The sequence below is a fragment of the Vulpes lagopus genome, chromosome 5 (genome assembly GCF_018345385.1).
Source record: "Vulpes lagopus strain Blue_001 chromosome 5, ASM1834538v1, whole genome shotgun sequence".
Lineage (NCBI taxonomy): Eukaryota > Metazoa > Chordata > Mammalia > Carnivora > Canidae > Vulpes > Vulpes lagopus.
The window spans coordinates 6,838,777-6,856,716 of NC_054828.1; the positions used below are offsets into that span (position 1 = coordinate 6,838,777).

The following is a 17,940-nucleotide window of genomic DNA, read 5'->3' on the forward strand; positions in this document are numbered from 1 at the left end:
CAAGCACACCCTGAGGGAGGTAGTTCCCATCACCACCGCAGAAAGCCAGGAGGGCCATGCAGAGCCTCAGAGGGTGTCCTGTTGACAAGGCCGCCAGGCCTGTCACAGCCCAGTGATGCAGGTCACACCCTGAATGCAAATGCAGCCCAGCGGGTCAGGCCTTGTCAAAGGCTTCACTCTGCAGCTGCTAATGGGCCCCAGCTTCTGCACCTCCCCTGCCTCAGTCTCACAGCTGCTGGGCCTCAGCACAGCCAACCCCCAGTGTGGTTCAGAGGCCTGCGGGGTCCCAGGGCCGGGTGCTTGTCACTAGTTCAGAAGTCTCCGAGCTGCTGCTGGTCCAGTGGGAGCACGCAGGGCTGGGCAGGAGGCTGAATTTCACTCCTGCTCCACCAGTGAGAGGCTGTGTGACCTGAGGCATCTTTGAGCCTCTCTGGGCTAATGTGACAGGCAGCCCCTGTGAGCGGGACATGAGGGAGAAGGGAACCACCTGTGGGACCCCAGACTGGCTCCCCCGCTGGGATGTTAGCAAGGAGGCCCCTTCATCCCCTCTGTGACCTGAAAGATCCAGCTTGGAGGGGCTGTCTCCAGGTCTGGGTGAACAGGGGCTGGGGGTGCAGGGCCACCAAGTAATGGATGCCTATTCTGGGTGCAGGTGCTCTGGGTGGGCACGGACACCCAACAGGCCAGATCAGGCCCTGAAAGTTGCCTTCCACTGAAGATGGGGCTTCTCCCTAGGGCGGTCCTGCCCCCTTCCCTGCCCCGAGGGAGGTCAGAGCCCCTCTCCCAAGACCCACCCTCTTTCTGACTCAGGGCACCTTAGCTGAGCCCCAGGGCTGCTGAGCCATCTCTGTGTGTGATGCCCTTGAAGTGCGGGTCGCCCAAGCGCCAATGGTTTATTACCCGGGTTTTCATGCACCGCTACCTCTCAGCACCTCCCTCCGCCCCTCCCCAACCCCCCCTTGCCTCTGAGCACCACCTGTCTCTCCAGCCTGCCTCGGCAACCCCTGCTTGCCTGTTGCCAGGGAAACCACCTCCTTGGCAACCAGCCGGCATCCATATGACATGTACACGCGGGTAGGGAAGGTTCCTGCCTCTTGCTTAGGCTGTTGGTGGCTCTGCTCTGGCAACTCCAAAGAGCAGCGTTTGTTCCTCTCGTGGGACCCAGGGGCCCCACAGAGTCTGAAGGAGGGGCCAGGCTGCGATGGCAGACAGGGGAGGGAGGCAACAAGCCTCCCTTGATGATCATTCAACTGATGATCATTCCGCAGTTATTAAGCACCTACTGTTTGCCAAGCCCTGTGCTTGGCAATATCTCATTTAATCATGCTTCGAACAGACAAGATAAATATAATTATTCCCATCTCACAGATGGGGAAACAGAGAGAGAGAGGTTCAGGGGCTGCCTGCCAGGCTGGCCTGTCAGAGCTGACAGCTGAACTTAGTCTGGTCTGATTTCAAAGCCTGGTTCTTTCTACCACCTGAGGCCTCTGATCAGGCTGCTTATAGCTGGGCCAAGAGTGAGTGTGGCCCCAAGACACACAGCCTGGTGAGCAAGGACCTCATAGATCGTATGGTGCCATTGTCTCAAGTGTGCCAAGCAAGCTGTAAGTTCGGTGACCCAGAGGCAAACCAGGTATAGCTTGATTGGAGAGGTAGGTGACCCTAGCGGGTGCCTAAGCCATCTATGAGCACAGGCCGAGGTGGGGGTGTCTAAGGAGTCCTAGAGGGGAGGATGGGTGGCCAAGATTCTCACAGGGTCAGAAGCTTTGGACCCGAGGGATAAGGACACATGCCAGGAGGCCATCCTATTGGAGCCACGGCCATGGGTTGTCCTGGGGCTGCTGGCAGCCAGGTTCCTGAGGCCTCAGGACAGGCAGAGACTATGGGTGTGAGCTTAGGTCCCTCCTCTTGCTTGCCAGGTGGAAGCCTGGAGAGGGCCCACCTGAGCTAAGCATAAGACCCTAATAGAGCCTCAAGATGGGATGAGCACAGGGAGGAGTCGCCTTGAACAAGTGGGAAGGGGCAAGGTGGCTCTGCATGAGAGAAGAGCAGGTGCAAAGGTGCAGTGGCGTGGCTGTGCATGGCCGTCCCGTCACAGGCTACACCCCAAAGGGCTCTGACTGTTCCCTGGGCACCCGCAGGCAGGAGTGATCATGTCAGAGAAGCCTAGCTGCTGGGACCCAGCCCCTGACCCTCAGTTCATTGTTCTCTAACCATTGCCCTCTCCTGCAGGTCCTACAGCATAGAGACACTGAAGTGTACTCGTGCATCCAGAACGAGGCCAGGAGCCTGCCCCCCACCCAGAGCCTTCTCTCCCAGGTATGTAGGGGTGTGAGGGTGGGGAGCATGCTTGACTCCTCTTCTTATTTATCCACCCTTCTCCTTGTCTGTAAAATGGGGGGTAACTAGGCCAAGGGAGTGAGCCACTTGCAGCTCAATCAGAGCCCTCTTCTCTAGAGCAGATGGCCTAGTAGTTAGGAGGACTGGAGGGTTTGAAGTGCGGCTCCAATCCCTTACTGGCTGTGTAGCCCTGGGCTGAGGGGCTCAACTCCGAGCCTGAGTCCGCTCCTCTGTAAACCGAGGGGCCTAACAGCCCTCAGCTCATGGATTCACCATGGGAATCAGTACTGGGACCCAGTAGGCACTTGTGCAATGTGAACGTGTCTACGCTGGCCAATTAGGCCAGGGGTGTTAGGCTTCTAGCTGTCCCCAGGCTGACATGGGCTAAAGCTGGAAGCTAGAGTCTGGGCTGGGCCAGCGTGGCCTGGCCTGGTCAGAGCTCTGTTTTTATCATGACGGGGGCTGAGGCATATCACTCGATTATGATTCCCTCTTAAACCTCAGTTTGCTCATCTGTAAAGTGGATGAGTGACACGTTCCTGCAAAACCAGCTGCCCTGATTTCAAATGAGTTCCAGGTTAACATCTACACCAGAGCTTTGGGCATCATAAAATGCAAGGGGTTATGAAACCGGTACCGGAGCCCATGGGGGTGATGGGTGGGTTTGTGGACACCTTGGAAGAAGCGTCAGGAAGTGAGGGGGTTGGCCTTCCCCAGCCCAGGGGACCCAGGCTGGCATTGTTAGTGGTCTCTCCTTTCCTCAAAGCCCTTTCTATACTCAGCCCCGAACTATACTCTGACTGGAAGCAGGGCTTCCCCGTGCTGAGCCCCCCAAGGACGTCTGGGCCAGCCTAGGCAGTGACCACTCTGTGGCAGGCCCTGAGTGCTGGTCAGGACAGCTGGACGTGGCCCTGCCCTCTGGGAGCCTCAGGCCTGCAGGGCCAGGCGCTGACCCGACAAACAGGGCGTTTGCAGGCCCCTGTGAGGGGGGTGCTGTGGGGAGGCACCAGACTAGGGGCAGGGGAAGGAGCTCTCAGGCACGCTGGGCCAAACCCTACAGGGTGAGTAGGATGTCGTTGGGGGGCAGGTGGGGAGGGGAGAGCACCCCAAACAGAGGGAAGAGCATGTGGGGAGGCCCGGGGAGGCTGGAGGGCAGGAGTGAGGGTGGTTGGAATGGAGGGAGAAATGGCTGGCAGGGTGGCCCTGGGGACAAGGACAGGCCTCCCTCTGAAAGCCATGCAGGAAGCTGTCTGTTCGCCTCTGCCTGAAACTGTATCAGTTCAACTTTGTTCTCTTCCTATTGTGTTTTCTTTCTTTTCCCAGGAAAAACTGAATAGATTTTTGGATGACAGCGAATTTAATCTCGTCTATGAAAACCTCTAGGACGAGCTCCACTGGCCCCTAAGTCTGGCCCCGGATCAGCGGCCCCACAGGGCCTCCCTCCAAGGACTGGCCTGCCAACCCAGGAGCAAGGCCCCATCGCCTCGCCCCCGCATCCATGGTGCTCCCAGCCCCCCATTCTGTGTGCCAGGCCTACCCACTGAGCACCTTGCATCTGGCCTCTGCCCGGACTCTTCCTCCGTCTGCCAGGCCTAGCTCAGCCTTCACAGGTCTCTAGGACACCGCCCCTTCCCAGGCCCTCCTCACCTTCTCAGGATCCATGGGCTCTCTTGGCACCAGCCTGCACCCCAGACGGAGCTCCTCAGGAGGCTCCCGGCAAGGCACCCTGGTCAGTGCTGTGAGCACGAGCACCAGCGGGGACAAACAGGGACCAACCATGCAAGTGCTCCCTGCCCAGCCAGGCCGGAGGCGCAAGGCAGCCATGTGAGGTGGAGAAAGGAGCTGGGGGCAGGGGCGTATGGGGGTGGGGAGGATGGGAACTGTGCAGAGGTGGCTGGGCCTGGCTCGAGGACAGAGCTAGAGATCAGAGAGGTGGCTGAGGGGAGGTCCTGAGGCTGGGGAGGGGGAGATGCTGGCCACACAGGAGCTGAACCTCCTAAGCTCTCCATCCCCCAACAAGGATGGTTTTTGCCCAATCAGCCTGGCCCTCTGCATCCCTGTGCCAACTGCTTTGTCACCTCTGCAGCCCTTCCCCACCCTCCAGGCCTCAGCTCCTCCTCCCTCCCCCTGCACCCACCTTCTCCACCAGGGCCAGTTCTCCAGAGCCTCAGTCTGGCCTCCCTGGATCCCACTCATCTCCTCTATTTGTTCACATTTTGCACCTGTCCCAGGGCTTTGAGGACCTCTCCTCAAATGGTCGAGCTGCAGGGCCTGGTGCCTGGGGCTCCCTGGATGGTGTAGGAGCTCGGGCCCTCAGTGCTCACACAGAGCCATTTCTGAGGCTCCCACTGCTCATTTCTTCCTCTCAGCATCTCTGCTGGAGCCCATTTCACAGACAGGGGCTAAGGGTGGGGGAATCATCCAGGCTGTGGGGCTCTGCTCTCCTCCATCTCTGTTGCTTTCCAGGATCTCATTTGTACCACCCAGGCTGCCGCCAAGTCCTTGAGGGGCCCTCACACACAGACGTGTCCCCGGGACAGTGAGGGGCCCAAGGCACAGGCCCGACCCTCACCCCTGAGCAGTACTGGGCCACTAGGTCGTGGGCAGCCACTTGTCTGTGGGCCAGGCCCCTCCCTCAGGGCAGATAGGCTGGGGGTTGGGGTGGGGGGAGCAATAGCCTGACATCCAAAGGAAATCCCAGCCCCTCTGCTAAGAGGCACCCAGCCTCCCTGGCCACCCAGGACAGGACAGCCCACAGCCTCCCAGCTTGGTTCTGAGCCTGGCCTGTGAGCACACAGCAAGGAGGGCTCTGAGCTGGATTATAAGGCTGAGTGGAGTGGGCCCTGCTCCCCCAGAGGCTGGAGTCAACTGAATTCCTTGCCTGTGCCTGGAGCAAAACTGCCTTCCACGCTCCTGACTCCCCAACAGCCCGAAGCAGAGGCCAGGATTGTGGTAGGGGTGAGGTGGTCTGTGCTGCTCAGGGTGCGGGGAGCCTCCCCAGAGGAAATGAAAGCCAGCAAGACCAAGAGGAGGCTACCTGCTGGGCTTGGGCCTCTTTGTCCTGGCCTCAGGACGCCAGCCCCTGGGGCTCCGCTGGGCATCACTCAGCCTCAAGGGAAGCCTGAAGGGACCACATCCCCTTGCCCTGCCCCCACTGCCTCTTCTCTGCAAAGTTGCCTAAGGGATCCAGATAAAACCTATAGGGGGTGGTGGTGGGGGACACCTGGCTGGCTCAGTGGTTGAGCATCTGCCTGCGGCTCAGGGCATGATCCTGGGGTCCTGGGATGGAGTCCCACATAAGGGCTCTATGCGGGGAGCCTGCTTCTCCCTCTGCCTGTGTCTCTGCCTCTCTCTCTGTGTCTTTCATGAATAAATAAAATCTTAAAAAATAAATAAATAAAATCTGTTTTTAAAAAGAGAAAAAAACCTATATGGGATCGGAGTGCTTGGGTGGCACAGTCAGTTAAGCATCTGAATCTTGGTTTCGGCTCAGGTTGAGATCTCAGTGTCCTGATCTCAGGGTTGTGATCTCAGGGTCATGGGATAGAGCCCTGTGTCAGGCTCCACACTCAGCACAGAGTCTGCTAAAGTTTCTTTTTCTGTCTCCTGCCGCCCCTCTCTTGTGCACTCACTTGCTCTCTCTCTCTCTCAAATAGTCCTTAAAAAAACCGAAAACCCTACATAGAATCGTGTCCTTCCTCACGTTCAACAGTTCCCACTTCACTTGGAATAAAATCCTAACTCCTCCCCGAGACCTATGAGGCCCTTCAGGAGTGACCTGACCCCCTTCTGTACACACAGCCTTTGCCAGCATAGTGGCTGTGTCTGGTTCGAGGCAAGACTGGGAGGGTGCTGAAGGGGTCTCCAAGGAGCAAGCAGAGAGGCAGGGAGGAGGAGGAAGGTCAAGGTGGAAGGGTGGGACCCTGGGGGGCCTTTGACATGAGGGAGGGTGGGGAAGGAATATCCTGGGGCTCCCTGTGTGGAGCAAGGAAGACTGGGCCCCTCTGTCCCTTCACCTCTGGGACTGAGAGCCCGATGGGCTGGTAGGGAGACAAGGGGTGGCTGATGGCGGCAGGGGGTGCAGGCGGCAGTAAGGGAGGAGGAGGAGAGAAGCCCTTCGGGGCTGGGTGGCTGCTGGCCTCCCTTGAACCCCAACCCACCCCCAGCAGCCATGCCCTCCTCAGCCTTGGTTGCGGTGACAATCAAGACGGCTCCGTGTGCCTCGGAGAGGACAGATGGGGAACTCTCTGCTCCCATAGGGGCTCAGCGGGTATGCGTTTTCCTCTCCGCTCATCCTCCAGGAAAAACAGGCGACTACAGAGCAGTGTGGAAGGCATCTGGGAAACAAGGGGTAGGCCTCCCTCCAGGGGATGGGGCCCCAGGCTCTGTTGTCCCCACCAGGAGCACCCCAGGGTGGGGGCTGGGCAAGCAGGGAGGTGAGGCATGAGGAGGCTCTGAAACAGTTCAGCTCCCTGTGACACCCTCCACTCCAAAGGCCCTTTGGGGCAGCTCCTGGGAAACGGCCCACGCTGCCCCTTCCCTGCGGCCTCGGCCTCCAGCCCCCCAACCCCTGCCCTGCTCCTGCTCCTCTCAGCACTTGCCGAAGGGAAAATCATCCCTGGAAACCAAACCCGGGAACACAAAATAGGTGTGGGAAGCAGCGGCCCCTCCTCGGCAACAATTTCCAGAGGATTCTGCGGAGCAGAGTTTCCATGGGAACATGTGCAGTTCCACATGGAGCCTTGGTGGGGCTGGGGTCCCCCTCACTGCCGATGCTGCAGGACCCCGGCCTGGCTGGAGAGGGGGGTGCCTCGGCCCAGCCCAGCTCCTGTGTTTGGGCCACCAGCCCTCACTAACCTGAACTCCAGCTACTGGCAAATCTACCTTCTTCTTTTTTTTTTTTTTTAACATTCTAATTTAAAGGCGCACTCCATTCTAAGGATGCCTCTGGGATTTCCAGGATGGATTTTTATGTAGCTCAATAGTTTCCTTGGCAGACCGCTCAGCTGGGAGAGGTGGGCCGTGGCCCCAGCCCAGCCAGCCAGGCTGACAAAGCAGCTTCTCTGTGTCCCTCTCAATGCCAGGGGACATCCCATACCCACATGAGGGGCTTCCTCAGACCTGGATTTGGACTCCACGAGCTGGGGACAGCAGCAAGAGGCACTGGGCCCCCTTCCTCACTAGGCTTCTCCATGGCCCCGCGCTCATGACTACGGCCTGCGAGCCTTGAGCGAGTGCGGGTCGGGCCCAGCTCTCTGCACTTGTTATTTTGTGCGTGTTTATCTAAGCAGGCGACACAGGCATAACACAGGCGGTAAAATTCTCTCTGATGCTCCTGCCAATTGCAGCCTCCAGCCCAGTCCCCTCCTGGGGTGACCACTGGGTCACTGGGGTTTGTGGGGTTTTTTTTTCAGGCTGTTTTCATCGTATCCACGTACATATATGCATATGAACATATAAAATCTATAGCGATTGTGTGGGGTTCTGGAAGCTGAAATGGAACCGTTCTGTAGGTGTTGTTTGTGCTTGCTTTGTTCATGCAGCCCCACGTGGTGGGGATCTGCCCGTGACAGCACACAGAAGCTGCCAGACTCCTTAATTACAGCAAAGGATTTCACAGTACCCATGGATCCTAATTTAACCAGGGCCCTATAAATGGCCTTTTCGGTTGTTTACAATTTCCAGCCTCACAGAAGGTGCTGCAGGGAATATCCTTGGACAGAATTTGCAAAACTTTCTCCGTGGGAGATGACGAAAAGGACACCCTGGGGCCCCAGGTGTGGACATTTACTATTTTAGCCGACACTGTCAAATAGTCACGTGCAGAGGTTGTACTGGTTTCCATGCCTCAAGCCTTCCATCTACAATATCTCACTAAATCCTGAAAACACCCCACGAAGTAGGGGGCTTGTCTCCCCATCTTGCCAAAGCAGAAACTGTGATTGAGCGAGGAGGACTGGCTAAAGGTCATGTACCCCAGAAGGGGCAGCACCGGGCTGGCTCCAGTTGTGTGTGGTCCTTTGGACTCCACACGTCAGATGAGCGGGGTGGGGGGTAGGGGGGTTGCACAAAGTGTCTTAGATGGACTCACTGCCCCGAGGACTGGGGAAGTCCTTGAAGGGACAGATTTCTGCCAGAGATAGACTGTCAGCCTGACATTGCTCAGAATTATAGGGGGTTGGGTGGGGCAGGGGGTCCTCCTTCCCCACAGTCAGTCTATCTTCTTGGGGAAAAGAAGGCAGGTTTGTAGAGTCAGTGGAGCCAGGCCCACCCAGCACGCAGCACACACCGTGGGGCCTGGCTTCAGGCAGCCTAGACATTTGGATCCCTAGCCTCCCCTGGAAATTTCTGGGCACAACATGCCTGGAGGTGTGAGCCGCCTCTTGGAAGCTTTCTAATCCGGGATAATGCTGCTGTAATTGGCAATGTTTTGCATTTACAACCCTCTCGTTACCTGAAAACCTCCTTGCAATGGCTGTGTCTGGAGAGGGTTTAATTTTACCACTTTGTGGACCTTGAGCGGCTGAGGAGCACAGGCATTTTCTCTGTGCCCCTTTGTCCATCCATTCCGATTCCCCGGTGGGCATCACAGGTCCCAGGTGGCCCAGGCTGGCTGAGCTCGTGGCTGTGGTTTGGGGGCACAGCCCTGTACTTGGCTCCCCACAGGAGCCCCAGACTGACCAGGGGACTGGTTTTCTCCCAAATTCCCCCTCCTTCCTGGGTCCAGCCCACCCATCTCATCTCCCTTCCACACCTTCTCCTTCTGGCCCTTCCCAGTCTCTGCCACCAAACTCATCTTTCAATGTGTTTGAATGTGCCTTTCAAGGCACAGATCTGACCATGCCTCTTCCCTCTCAAAACCCTGTAATACCTCCCATTTATTCATTTCAACAAAGGGGCCAAGATAATCAATGAGAGAGAAAACAGGCTTTCAACAGATAGGGCTCAGAGACAGGGACATTCACAGGCCAAAGGATGAAGCTGGACCCCTATCTCACACCCTGTACACAACCTCACAGTGGATTTCACCATCCACAGGATGGAGCCCTGACTTCTCAGTCCTGTACTTAGGGCTCTTACAACCCCTTCATTCTTTCAACATTTGTGCAGCTCCAACTTTGTGCCAGGGCCTGTGCTGAGGCTGGGGTAAGAGACAGATGGTTCTATCATCAGAGAGTCCATCAGCCTCGTTTCTGACCAGCTCCCACTGGCCCAGGCACCCCAAGCACCATCCGTGTTCCCATCCACAGCTGCAGTTCACCGAGATGCCAAACTCACAACCTCTGAACCTGTGCTCCTCCCATTTTCTCTGGTGAATTCTTGCTCAGATGCCACCTCCTCTATGAAGCCTTCCTTGGAAACCCCTTCCCCACCAAGTGGTTTATTCATTTCTCACTGCTCTGACCTCCTGGACTTGAATCAGTTCACACACCCAACTCCCCCCACAGGCTCTGAACATCCCGAGCATGGCTAAGATGCGACATGTTTCTTCTCTCTGTGCTTGACTCAGAGGAAGGGCTCAAGAGCCATTTGTTTAAAGAATAAGTGAACTTTTTCCTTTGCCGGCCACTTAGTTCTTACTGAAAGAGAAAGAATGATTTTATTTTCCAGTTTCCGAGAAGTGATCTCTAGCATGTGATCCATTTTACATACGTGAAAATTGAAACAGACACGTCGCTACAGCCATCCCGGGAGAGGGGTGGAGGTGAAAGTGCAGGTTCTGGAAGGTTAGCACCAGCCCTCCAGACAGGAGGGGGCAGGCTCTGTGCCCAGTTATTGGAGGCGAGGCCCAGGCACCTGAGAAAGAGAAAGGCAAGCAGCGGTGGAGCAGTGCCCCTGGCTTCACCCCCTGGCTCCCAAAGCTGTCAGAAGCTCCAATCAATGACACGTGCCTGTGGAGCTGGCGTCAGGGGCTGAGAGCCCTGTTAGGGTGGTTCTGTTAATTGATCCCAGAAGCCCCTGTCACTGCCAGGGGATGCTTTAGCCAGCTCAGCAATGTTCTGACCACTGTCCTTCGCTTCACCAGATGGCTTCCCTCCTGCCTCAGCTGCTTCCCGGCTAAGCGAGACAGCCCTGAAGATCCCAGGCCTAGGACCCTCCAAGCAGCCAGCAGCTGCCATGATCCCATGGCAGGCTACAGGGGGCGGGGGGCAGGCACCGAGGAGGTCCCTTGTGGGTCCTCACATTCTGGCCAGGTCAGAGCCACCCAGACAGACAATGGCTGGGTTGATAGGAGACACTCAGGGCTGCTCAGGCCTTTAAAAGGCTCCCTACTCTGACCTCTCTGGAACCAGCCTCAACTGTCACCTCCCCCCGCCTCCAGCAACCTCACAGCCTCCTGCTTCCTGCAGACAGGGAGCCTTGAAGTGCTGCTTATTGGGGGTGAAGCCAGGAGAGCTGCCCCCTTGACCTGTTAGGAAAAGTCTGGCCAGGTGAGTCCCAGAGGGGAGGGAGATGCTGGAACTGAGTGACCAGGTCCAGAAATAAAAATGCTAACTGTGCTGATACAAAGTGAGCCCTGAGCTCCCACACCTCGGCCTCCTCAGCCTTGTACAGTGGGTTACCCTGCATCCCAGGATACAGTGAAGAAACCGGGAGAGGCTGAGGAGAGAGGTGATCCCAGGCTGGCCTGGCCCCAAGGCTGGTGCTCCCACCCTCCGCTCAGTGCTACAGGATACCGCCGTCTTCTCCCGCGGTTTAAGACTGGAGGGGGCGGCTGCAGACAGCTTTAAGATGCTCCAAAAAAACTGCCCTGCCTTGGAGGAGGGGGAATGGTTGCTGATGGGTATGGGGCTTCTTTATTGTGTGATGAAAATGTTCTAGAATGGGATAATGGCAATGGTTACACAAGCTTGTGAATATGCTGAACGCCACTGAATTGTACACTTTAAAATGGTGAATTTTATGATATGTGAATTATATCTTTTTTGTTGTTGTTAAAGATTTTATTCATTTGAGAGAGAGCACGTGTGTGCAACAGAGAGAGAGAGAGAGAGAGAGAGAGAGTGAGAGAGGGAAGGAAGGGAAGGGAACACACGAGCAGAAAGGGCAGAGGCAGAGGGAGAAGCAGACTCCCCGCTGAGCAGGAGCCCAACATAGGGCTCAATCCAGGACCCCGGGATCATGACCTGAGCCAAAGGCAGACACTTAACCCACTGAGCCACCCAGGTGCCCCGATGATGTATGAATTTTATCTTAATAAGACAAAACAAAAACTGCCCTGTTTAAACAATTTCTGTGTCCATGTCCATGACCCCCAAGACAGAGGACTGACCACGCACATACACACAGTTCCCTGGGATGGGGTCCAAGTCTACTGTCCTCCAGCCCTCCCCCCAGCCTGCCCTGCCCCCTGTCCTGCCCTCCCTCCCTTCCTCTTACATGAAGATCCTTCCAGGCTCTGGTGCACGTAGTTCTCTCTGCCTACTGTGCACTTACACGTCTATTATGTTCTTATGTGGAGCTGGGCCCTGTTTCCGTTTTATAGATGAGAAAACTGAGTATCAGAGAGACGTAGCAACTTGGCCAAGTCCACACAGAGGGCAAGTGGGGAGGCTGAGATTCAGGCCCCAGAAGTCACTTCAGAGCCTGTGATCCGAACCTCTTTACTCAGTTGCCTTCTGCCATAGGCTGAATAGTGGGCCTCCCCGAGATGTCCACATCCGAGTTCCTAGAACCTGTGAATGCTACTTCATGTGGCAAAGACTTTGCAGATGCGATTAAGCATTTTAAAATGGGAGATGATCTTCGTTATTACAATTTTTTAAAAAGGTTTTACTTATTTATTCATGACAGATGCAGAGAGAGAGGCAAAGACAGAGGGAGAAGCAGGCTCCATGCAGGAAGCCCAATGTGGGACTCGATCCCAGGACCCCGGGATCACGCCCTGAGTCAAAGGCAGACACTCAACCACTGAGCCCCCCAGATGCCTCTGGTTATTACAATTTGCGAGTGTTCTTGTAGGAGGGCTTAGATGGAAGGCAGAAAGCACTATGAGGACGGAAGTGGAGAGATTCAAAGTCACTGCACTATCAGCCTTGGAGGAGGATGGAGGAAGGGGCCGTGAGCCAAGGAGTGCAGCTCTGGAGCTGGAAAGGGTGACGAGGCTGATTCTCCTCAAAGATCTGGAAGGAGAGTGGTGGCCCTGCCAACCCCTTAGTTTCAGCCCGGGGAAACTGATTTTGAATCTCTGGCTTCCAGAACTGTCAGAGAATGAATGTGCACTGTGTGAAGCCTCTGAGTTTGTGCTGCTTGGTTATAGCAGCCCTAGAAAACGAGTGTGCTTTCCCTTCTGGAAGGGCCTGTGCAGCCTCCCAGGCCCCCTGAGCACTGGCTCCCCCTCTGCTCTGCGCTCCTTGTGGTTGCTTCTCACAGCTCCAACCCCGGAGGTGCTGCTGCCACAGCCTCTGTGCTTACCCCAACCTGGGACCTCTTCTCTCCCTCCAGCACTGACAGTGCCAGACTGGTGTCATCCTCCAGCTGCCCAAGAGTAGGCACGGGCTCTGGGGTGTGGCACAGGAGGAAACTGAGGCTCAGAGAGGGGCCATGAATGCCAAGATCACTCAGCTAGCAAAGGGCAGGGCCAGGTTTGAATTTGGACTGGGATGATTCTAGAGCTGGTGCTCCCAACAACTCAAGCGATGTCCCTGAACAAGTGTCCCTGAATGAGACACCCTCGAGAAATGCCCCCTAATGGGTGACCCTCAATAAATGTCTCTGAAAGGCAGGCAGACACAGAAACCCAAAGAAAATACATTGTCAGAAGGGCTATGGGAGCTCCAAGGAGAGTAAACCAAGCCTGGGCTAACCAAGGAAGGCTTCCTGGAAGAGGGGACCTTGAAGGATAAAGACATTCCAGATGAAGAATATTATGAATTAAGGCCTGAGGATGGAAGAAGTGATGATAGAACATGTGAGGTGTTTGGAGGAGGCTGGGGAGGTCGTGAAGGGCTTTGGGTACCAGACTGAGGCCTGAGGAGGCACACAGAAGTTAGGGAGCAGGGGAGCAAAATCCCCTACACTGTTATTTAGGAGGCAACTCGAATAAATGGATAGAGGGAGCCGGGCTTGTTTCATTTGGAGGCTGCTGACATAGGCAAAAGTTTGGGACTGGGACTGAGGCCGAGGAGGTGTAGCCTGGGGCAGGGGACCAGATGCTAGAGCCACTTCGCAGGGGAGGGGCCAACAGACCTGGTGATTTACTGGCCTCAAGCATCCATGCCCCATCCACTGGACAGAGGCTGGTGTCAGTAAACACAACCGGAAGTACGGGAGTGGAGCACCAGTGTAGAGAGACATGGTGGGAGGCAGCCCGGGTGGCTCAGTGGTTTAGTGCAGCCTTCAGCCAGGGGCCTGATCCTGGAGACCCAGGATCGAGTCCCGCGTCAGGCTCCCTGCCTGGAGCCTCCTTCTCCCTCTGCCTGTGTCTCTGCCTCTCTCTGTGTGTGTGTCTCTCATGAATAAATAAATAAAATCTTAAAAAGAAAAAAAGAGAGAGACATGGTGGGGGGCCACCAGGGGGAGGTGTCCTAACAACAGCCAAGAGAATGGATCAGGACTCAGGGGACAGGTTGAGGCAGGGGATACATGGGGAGGAGAAACAGGGAAGGGTGTGGTGGCTATTGCCATGGGAGGAATGAAGTAGTCAGGGAAGACATGCCAAGAGGTGACCAGTGCACCATGGTCAAGCACTCTAAAGGACAGGCCCTTTCTGTCATCTACCGCTGCCGCCTCAGGGTACCCAGCACCCATCTTGGCTCATATGGAATTGGACCTTTCCTGATGGGCTTCACTTTAGGGAAACCTGATAGCAAATTCTAACCCAATAAGAGCAAATAAATGAGGGGTGATTACTGACAATAGAAGAGGGTACACCGCGGGGTGCCTCCAAATAGCATCTCCTCCAGTACATTTTAAGTGCTTTATAGGTCATTAACTACTTGACAGAGAGAGCCTGACACTTAAAGCAAAGAATTCTACGCCTCTGCCAGGGAAAATCAATCAGAAATGAAGATCGAGAAGATCGAGCATTGCTGGTATTAAGATGTACTGGGTGGGCAAGCGAGATTTGATTTACATGTGATTTTCAGGCCCTCTTCGTTGTGTAAAGTGGGGCACACTGCTATTTGAGGCCCTTTATAAATCTCGAACTTAACCTCCTCCTTCCATTTTTTTTTTTTGTTGTTGTTATTGTTAATGAAATATTTCGGAAGCACAGAAAAGTACAGAGGTGAGCTTAACATCTAAGCCCACTGCCTGCCTCTGCCAAATAAAACATTACGGCTCTGGCTGAAGTACCCACTTTAAAAAAAAAACAGTTCCTTGATTTTTCTTTCTGTCTTTTCAAATCATTTCTGTCTTCCAGCCCCACTTCTTCAGGGAGACGGAGGCTGACCACCCATCCCTGCCCAAGACATCGCTCCTTCCTCTGAAATCTGAGCGTAATTACTGCCTCTTTAATTAACTTGGCGATTAATCACCACCTGCTTGTGAAACAGCTTTTATTGTCCTTGTCCATCTCATATGTGGGATGTGGGTGGGGGTGGGGATCAGGCAGGCAGGCAGAGGAGGGATCGGCAGGCAGGCCAGGAAGAGCCTGCTGGAAGAAGCGGCTTGAGAAGGCCTGTTATCAGAGGATCAGCTCGTTCCTGGCTCAGTGTAAGCAGCTGCCAGGGACAGGGAACTGAGAGGAGCTGAAGATAAGACCCCAGAAAGCAGTGGGCATTAGGAGGGCAATCAGCTGTTGCAGTTCCCCTCTGACCGGACTGTTCTTTCTTCATTGAGCCTTGTTGCAGGCTGAACTGTGTCCCCCAAGAAGATATGTTGAAATCCTAACTTATGAATGTAGCCTGATTTGGAAATAGGGCCTTTGTAGATGTAATGAAGTTGAGATGAGGTCATACTGGATTGCAGTGGGCCCTACTGCAATGACTGGCATCCTTATAAGAGGCCCTGTGAAGACAGAGACACTGGGAGAACTCTCTGTGCCACCAAGCCAGCTCCTCTGCATGCCTGAACCTGGCTGTCCAGCATCTCAGGTAGCATTTCTCTGGTCAACTAATGCTCTCACCCAACTCCAGGAGCAGCTCCTACACCCTCTTTTATCAGAGGAAACCTTCTCCTCTAGCCCATCTCAGAGACTGCCCTTCAATCAGAAGGACCAGGCTGGGGGATGCGAGGGAGACTCAGTCCCTAAAATACCCGACTCGATCTCAGCTCAGGTCTTGATCTCAGGGTGGTGAGTTCAAGCCCCACAGTTGGGCTCCATGCTGGGCATGAAGCCTACTTAAAAACAAAACAAAACAAAACCGACCAGCCTGGGATGGAGTGGGGTTTTCCAAGAACTCCCTCCTGCCAGAACAGCATGCTTGCTTAAGTCCATTTCCCTGTGGCTCCCCCCAAAAAATCCTCCCACATGCCCCTAAACCCTCAGAGATTGGAAAGACAGCCTGGTTTGACCACAGTACTTTTAACTTCCCCTGTGATTTGTAGGGAGAGGGTGCCAGGAAAGGAGAGGACCGAGAATTTCACATGGAGGCTAGGGATGTCTCATTCACACTGCCAAACACAGTGCTGCCTACAGCATGCTCACTGAAGTAACCTTTCAAACCACCTGCTACTCCAAGCAATCTAATATTTTGACAGATTGGAAACTGAGGCCCTGACACTCCACAGTGCATCACTATATAGAGATCTGAGGTCCAGTGATGTCGGCATGTCCCAGTATCAGCTCAGCCATCACTCCCAGGTGACAGCATTTCTCTGCATGTCAATCTCCCCATTCTTTTTTTTTTTTTTTAAGATTTTATTTATTTATTCATGAGAGACAGACACGGAGAGAGGCAGAGATATAGGCAGAGGGAGGAGAAGTAGGTTCCATGCAAGAAGCCCGATGTGGGACTGGATTCCCGTGACTCCGGGATCATGCCTTGAGCAGAAGGCAGACTTTCAACCACTGGGCCATCCAGGCGTCCCTCAGTCTCCCCATTCTTGAAGGAGAATAATAATCCTATTTTCTAGCTCTAAAAACCTGTATGCACATTTCCCGTTAATTCAATCAACAAACACATTTTGAGCTCATCCTGTGGGCCAGGCCCTGGGGAATACAGTGGTGAGCACCACACGCCGAGCTCAAGGTGCTACCTATTTGGCGGTTATACTCGCGCGGTTAAGTGTTATGATGGGGTGCACGGAAGCAGCGATGAAAAGGCTGCGGATCTCAGGGGCCCCAAAAGAGCAGCGGTGGCAAGAAAGAAAAGGCGAAGAATGAAACCCGCAACCCCCACTCCGCGGCCCGAGCCCTTCTTCGTCTCGGCCAATCAGGCCCCAGCATCGCCTGCCAGCCGACCAATCAGAGCTGGAGCAGGAGCGCTTGTAGCCTCGCCGCGGCTTCCCGCCGGAGGGCCGCCGGAGCCCGCGCCCCGCCCCGCCCCGCCCCGGCCCCGCCCCCGACCAGCCCAGGCCCCGCCCCGCCCCGCCCAGGCCCCGCCCCCCGCGGCCAGCCGCGGCTGCCTGGAGCCCCCTGGCCAGCGGCCGGCCGCTGGGGCCGAGTATTGTCTCAAAGGCCGAAAAGACAGGAAAGCGGGGACACTGGGGGACAGCCACGTGACCAGGAGAGGATTTATAATATTTTCCTTCGCTGTCGACACTATTGCAAAATGTACGAAAGGGACCGCACGGCCGGGACCGGAGCGTGACGGCGCGGGCAAGGTAAGCGGCCCCGGCCGGCTTCGCGGGGCGCGGGGCACCGGGAGCGACCGCCGCAGCACCCCGCTCCCCGGGCGGCTGCCGCGGGCTCCGCGTGCCGGGTGCGCTCTGAGCCTCGTGAGCCTTGGGCGGTGTAGACGCGGCCCGGGGGCCGGGGCGTCTCGGGGGCGGCGTGGACGCGGCCCCGGAGCCGGAGAGCCTTCGGTGCCCCGGGGGCTGCGCTGGCGGTGTAGACGGGCGCAGGCGGTCCGGCTGAGGCGCCCCGGAAGGCCCGAGACGGTCGAGGCTCAGGGGGGCGGTCCGCGGCGCTCGCGGCGTTGGGACCGTGGAGACGCGGACTGTGACCGAGGCACCCCCCGCGCCCCGGGGCCGGGGGCGCGCCGCAGAGCCGCGGGGCGGTGTAGACGCGCGCGGGGGGCGGCGGCGGAAAGTTTGGCGGAGCGCGCGGGGCGGGCGCAGGTGGAGGCGCGGCGCCGGGCGGGGGCGCGCGGCGGCAGGTGTCGGGCAGGTGTCGGGCGCTCCGCTCCCCGCCGCCGGCGCCCGGGATCCCCGCGCCCCCGCCCCGGCCCCGCCGCCGCGCAGGGAGGGGGAAGGACGGGGGGTCGCTGAACTGAGCGCGGGAGGGGAACGAGAGGACATTGACTTCGAGCCTTTCAGACAGGTTCCCGGAGCGCCCGCGCTGTGCCCGCCGGAGCCCGGGCGTCTCCAGCTCGCCGGGGCGGAATCCGAGAGCCGAGGCCGGCTTACCGACACGACACGCGCCGAGGGGACCCAGACCCGGTCCGGTCCGAGCCCGCAGCCCGGCTCCTTCTCTCCTTCCACTTCCGCCTCAGTGAGGAGAAAGGCGTGGGGGTGGGGGTGCAGATGGGACTTGGGGTGGGCTGTAGGGAGGAG

The 17,940-nt window shown here is 56.5% G+C and overlaps 1 protein-coding gene across 2 annotated transcripts in view; it reads left to right on the plus strand.

Annotated features, from left to right (window-relative positions):
• NFAM1 (NFAT activating protein with ITAM motif 1) overlaps positions 1–6,069 on the plus strand; it is a 39,396-nt gene extending 33,327 nt beyond the window's left edge. The window contains exons 5-7 of one of the 2 annotated variants that reach the window (XR_005987702.1): positions 2,233–2,319; positions 3,664–4,936; positions 5,921–6,069. Coding sequence is in view for 1 of the 2 variants with exons in the window: in XM_041754258.1 (XP_041610192.1) it covers positions 2,233–2,319; positions 3,664–3,723 (147 nt within the window). In the remaining variant the exon portion in view is untranslated. Of the gene's footprint in view, positions 1–2,232; positions 2,320–3,663; positions 5,664–5,920 lie in introns of those variants that run through there. The other variant, XM_041754258.1, reaches the window with a different exon arrangement.
• Positions 6,070–17,940: the final 11,871 nt, after the last annotated feature.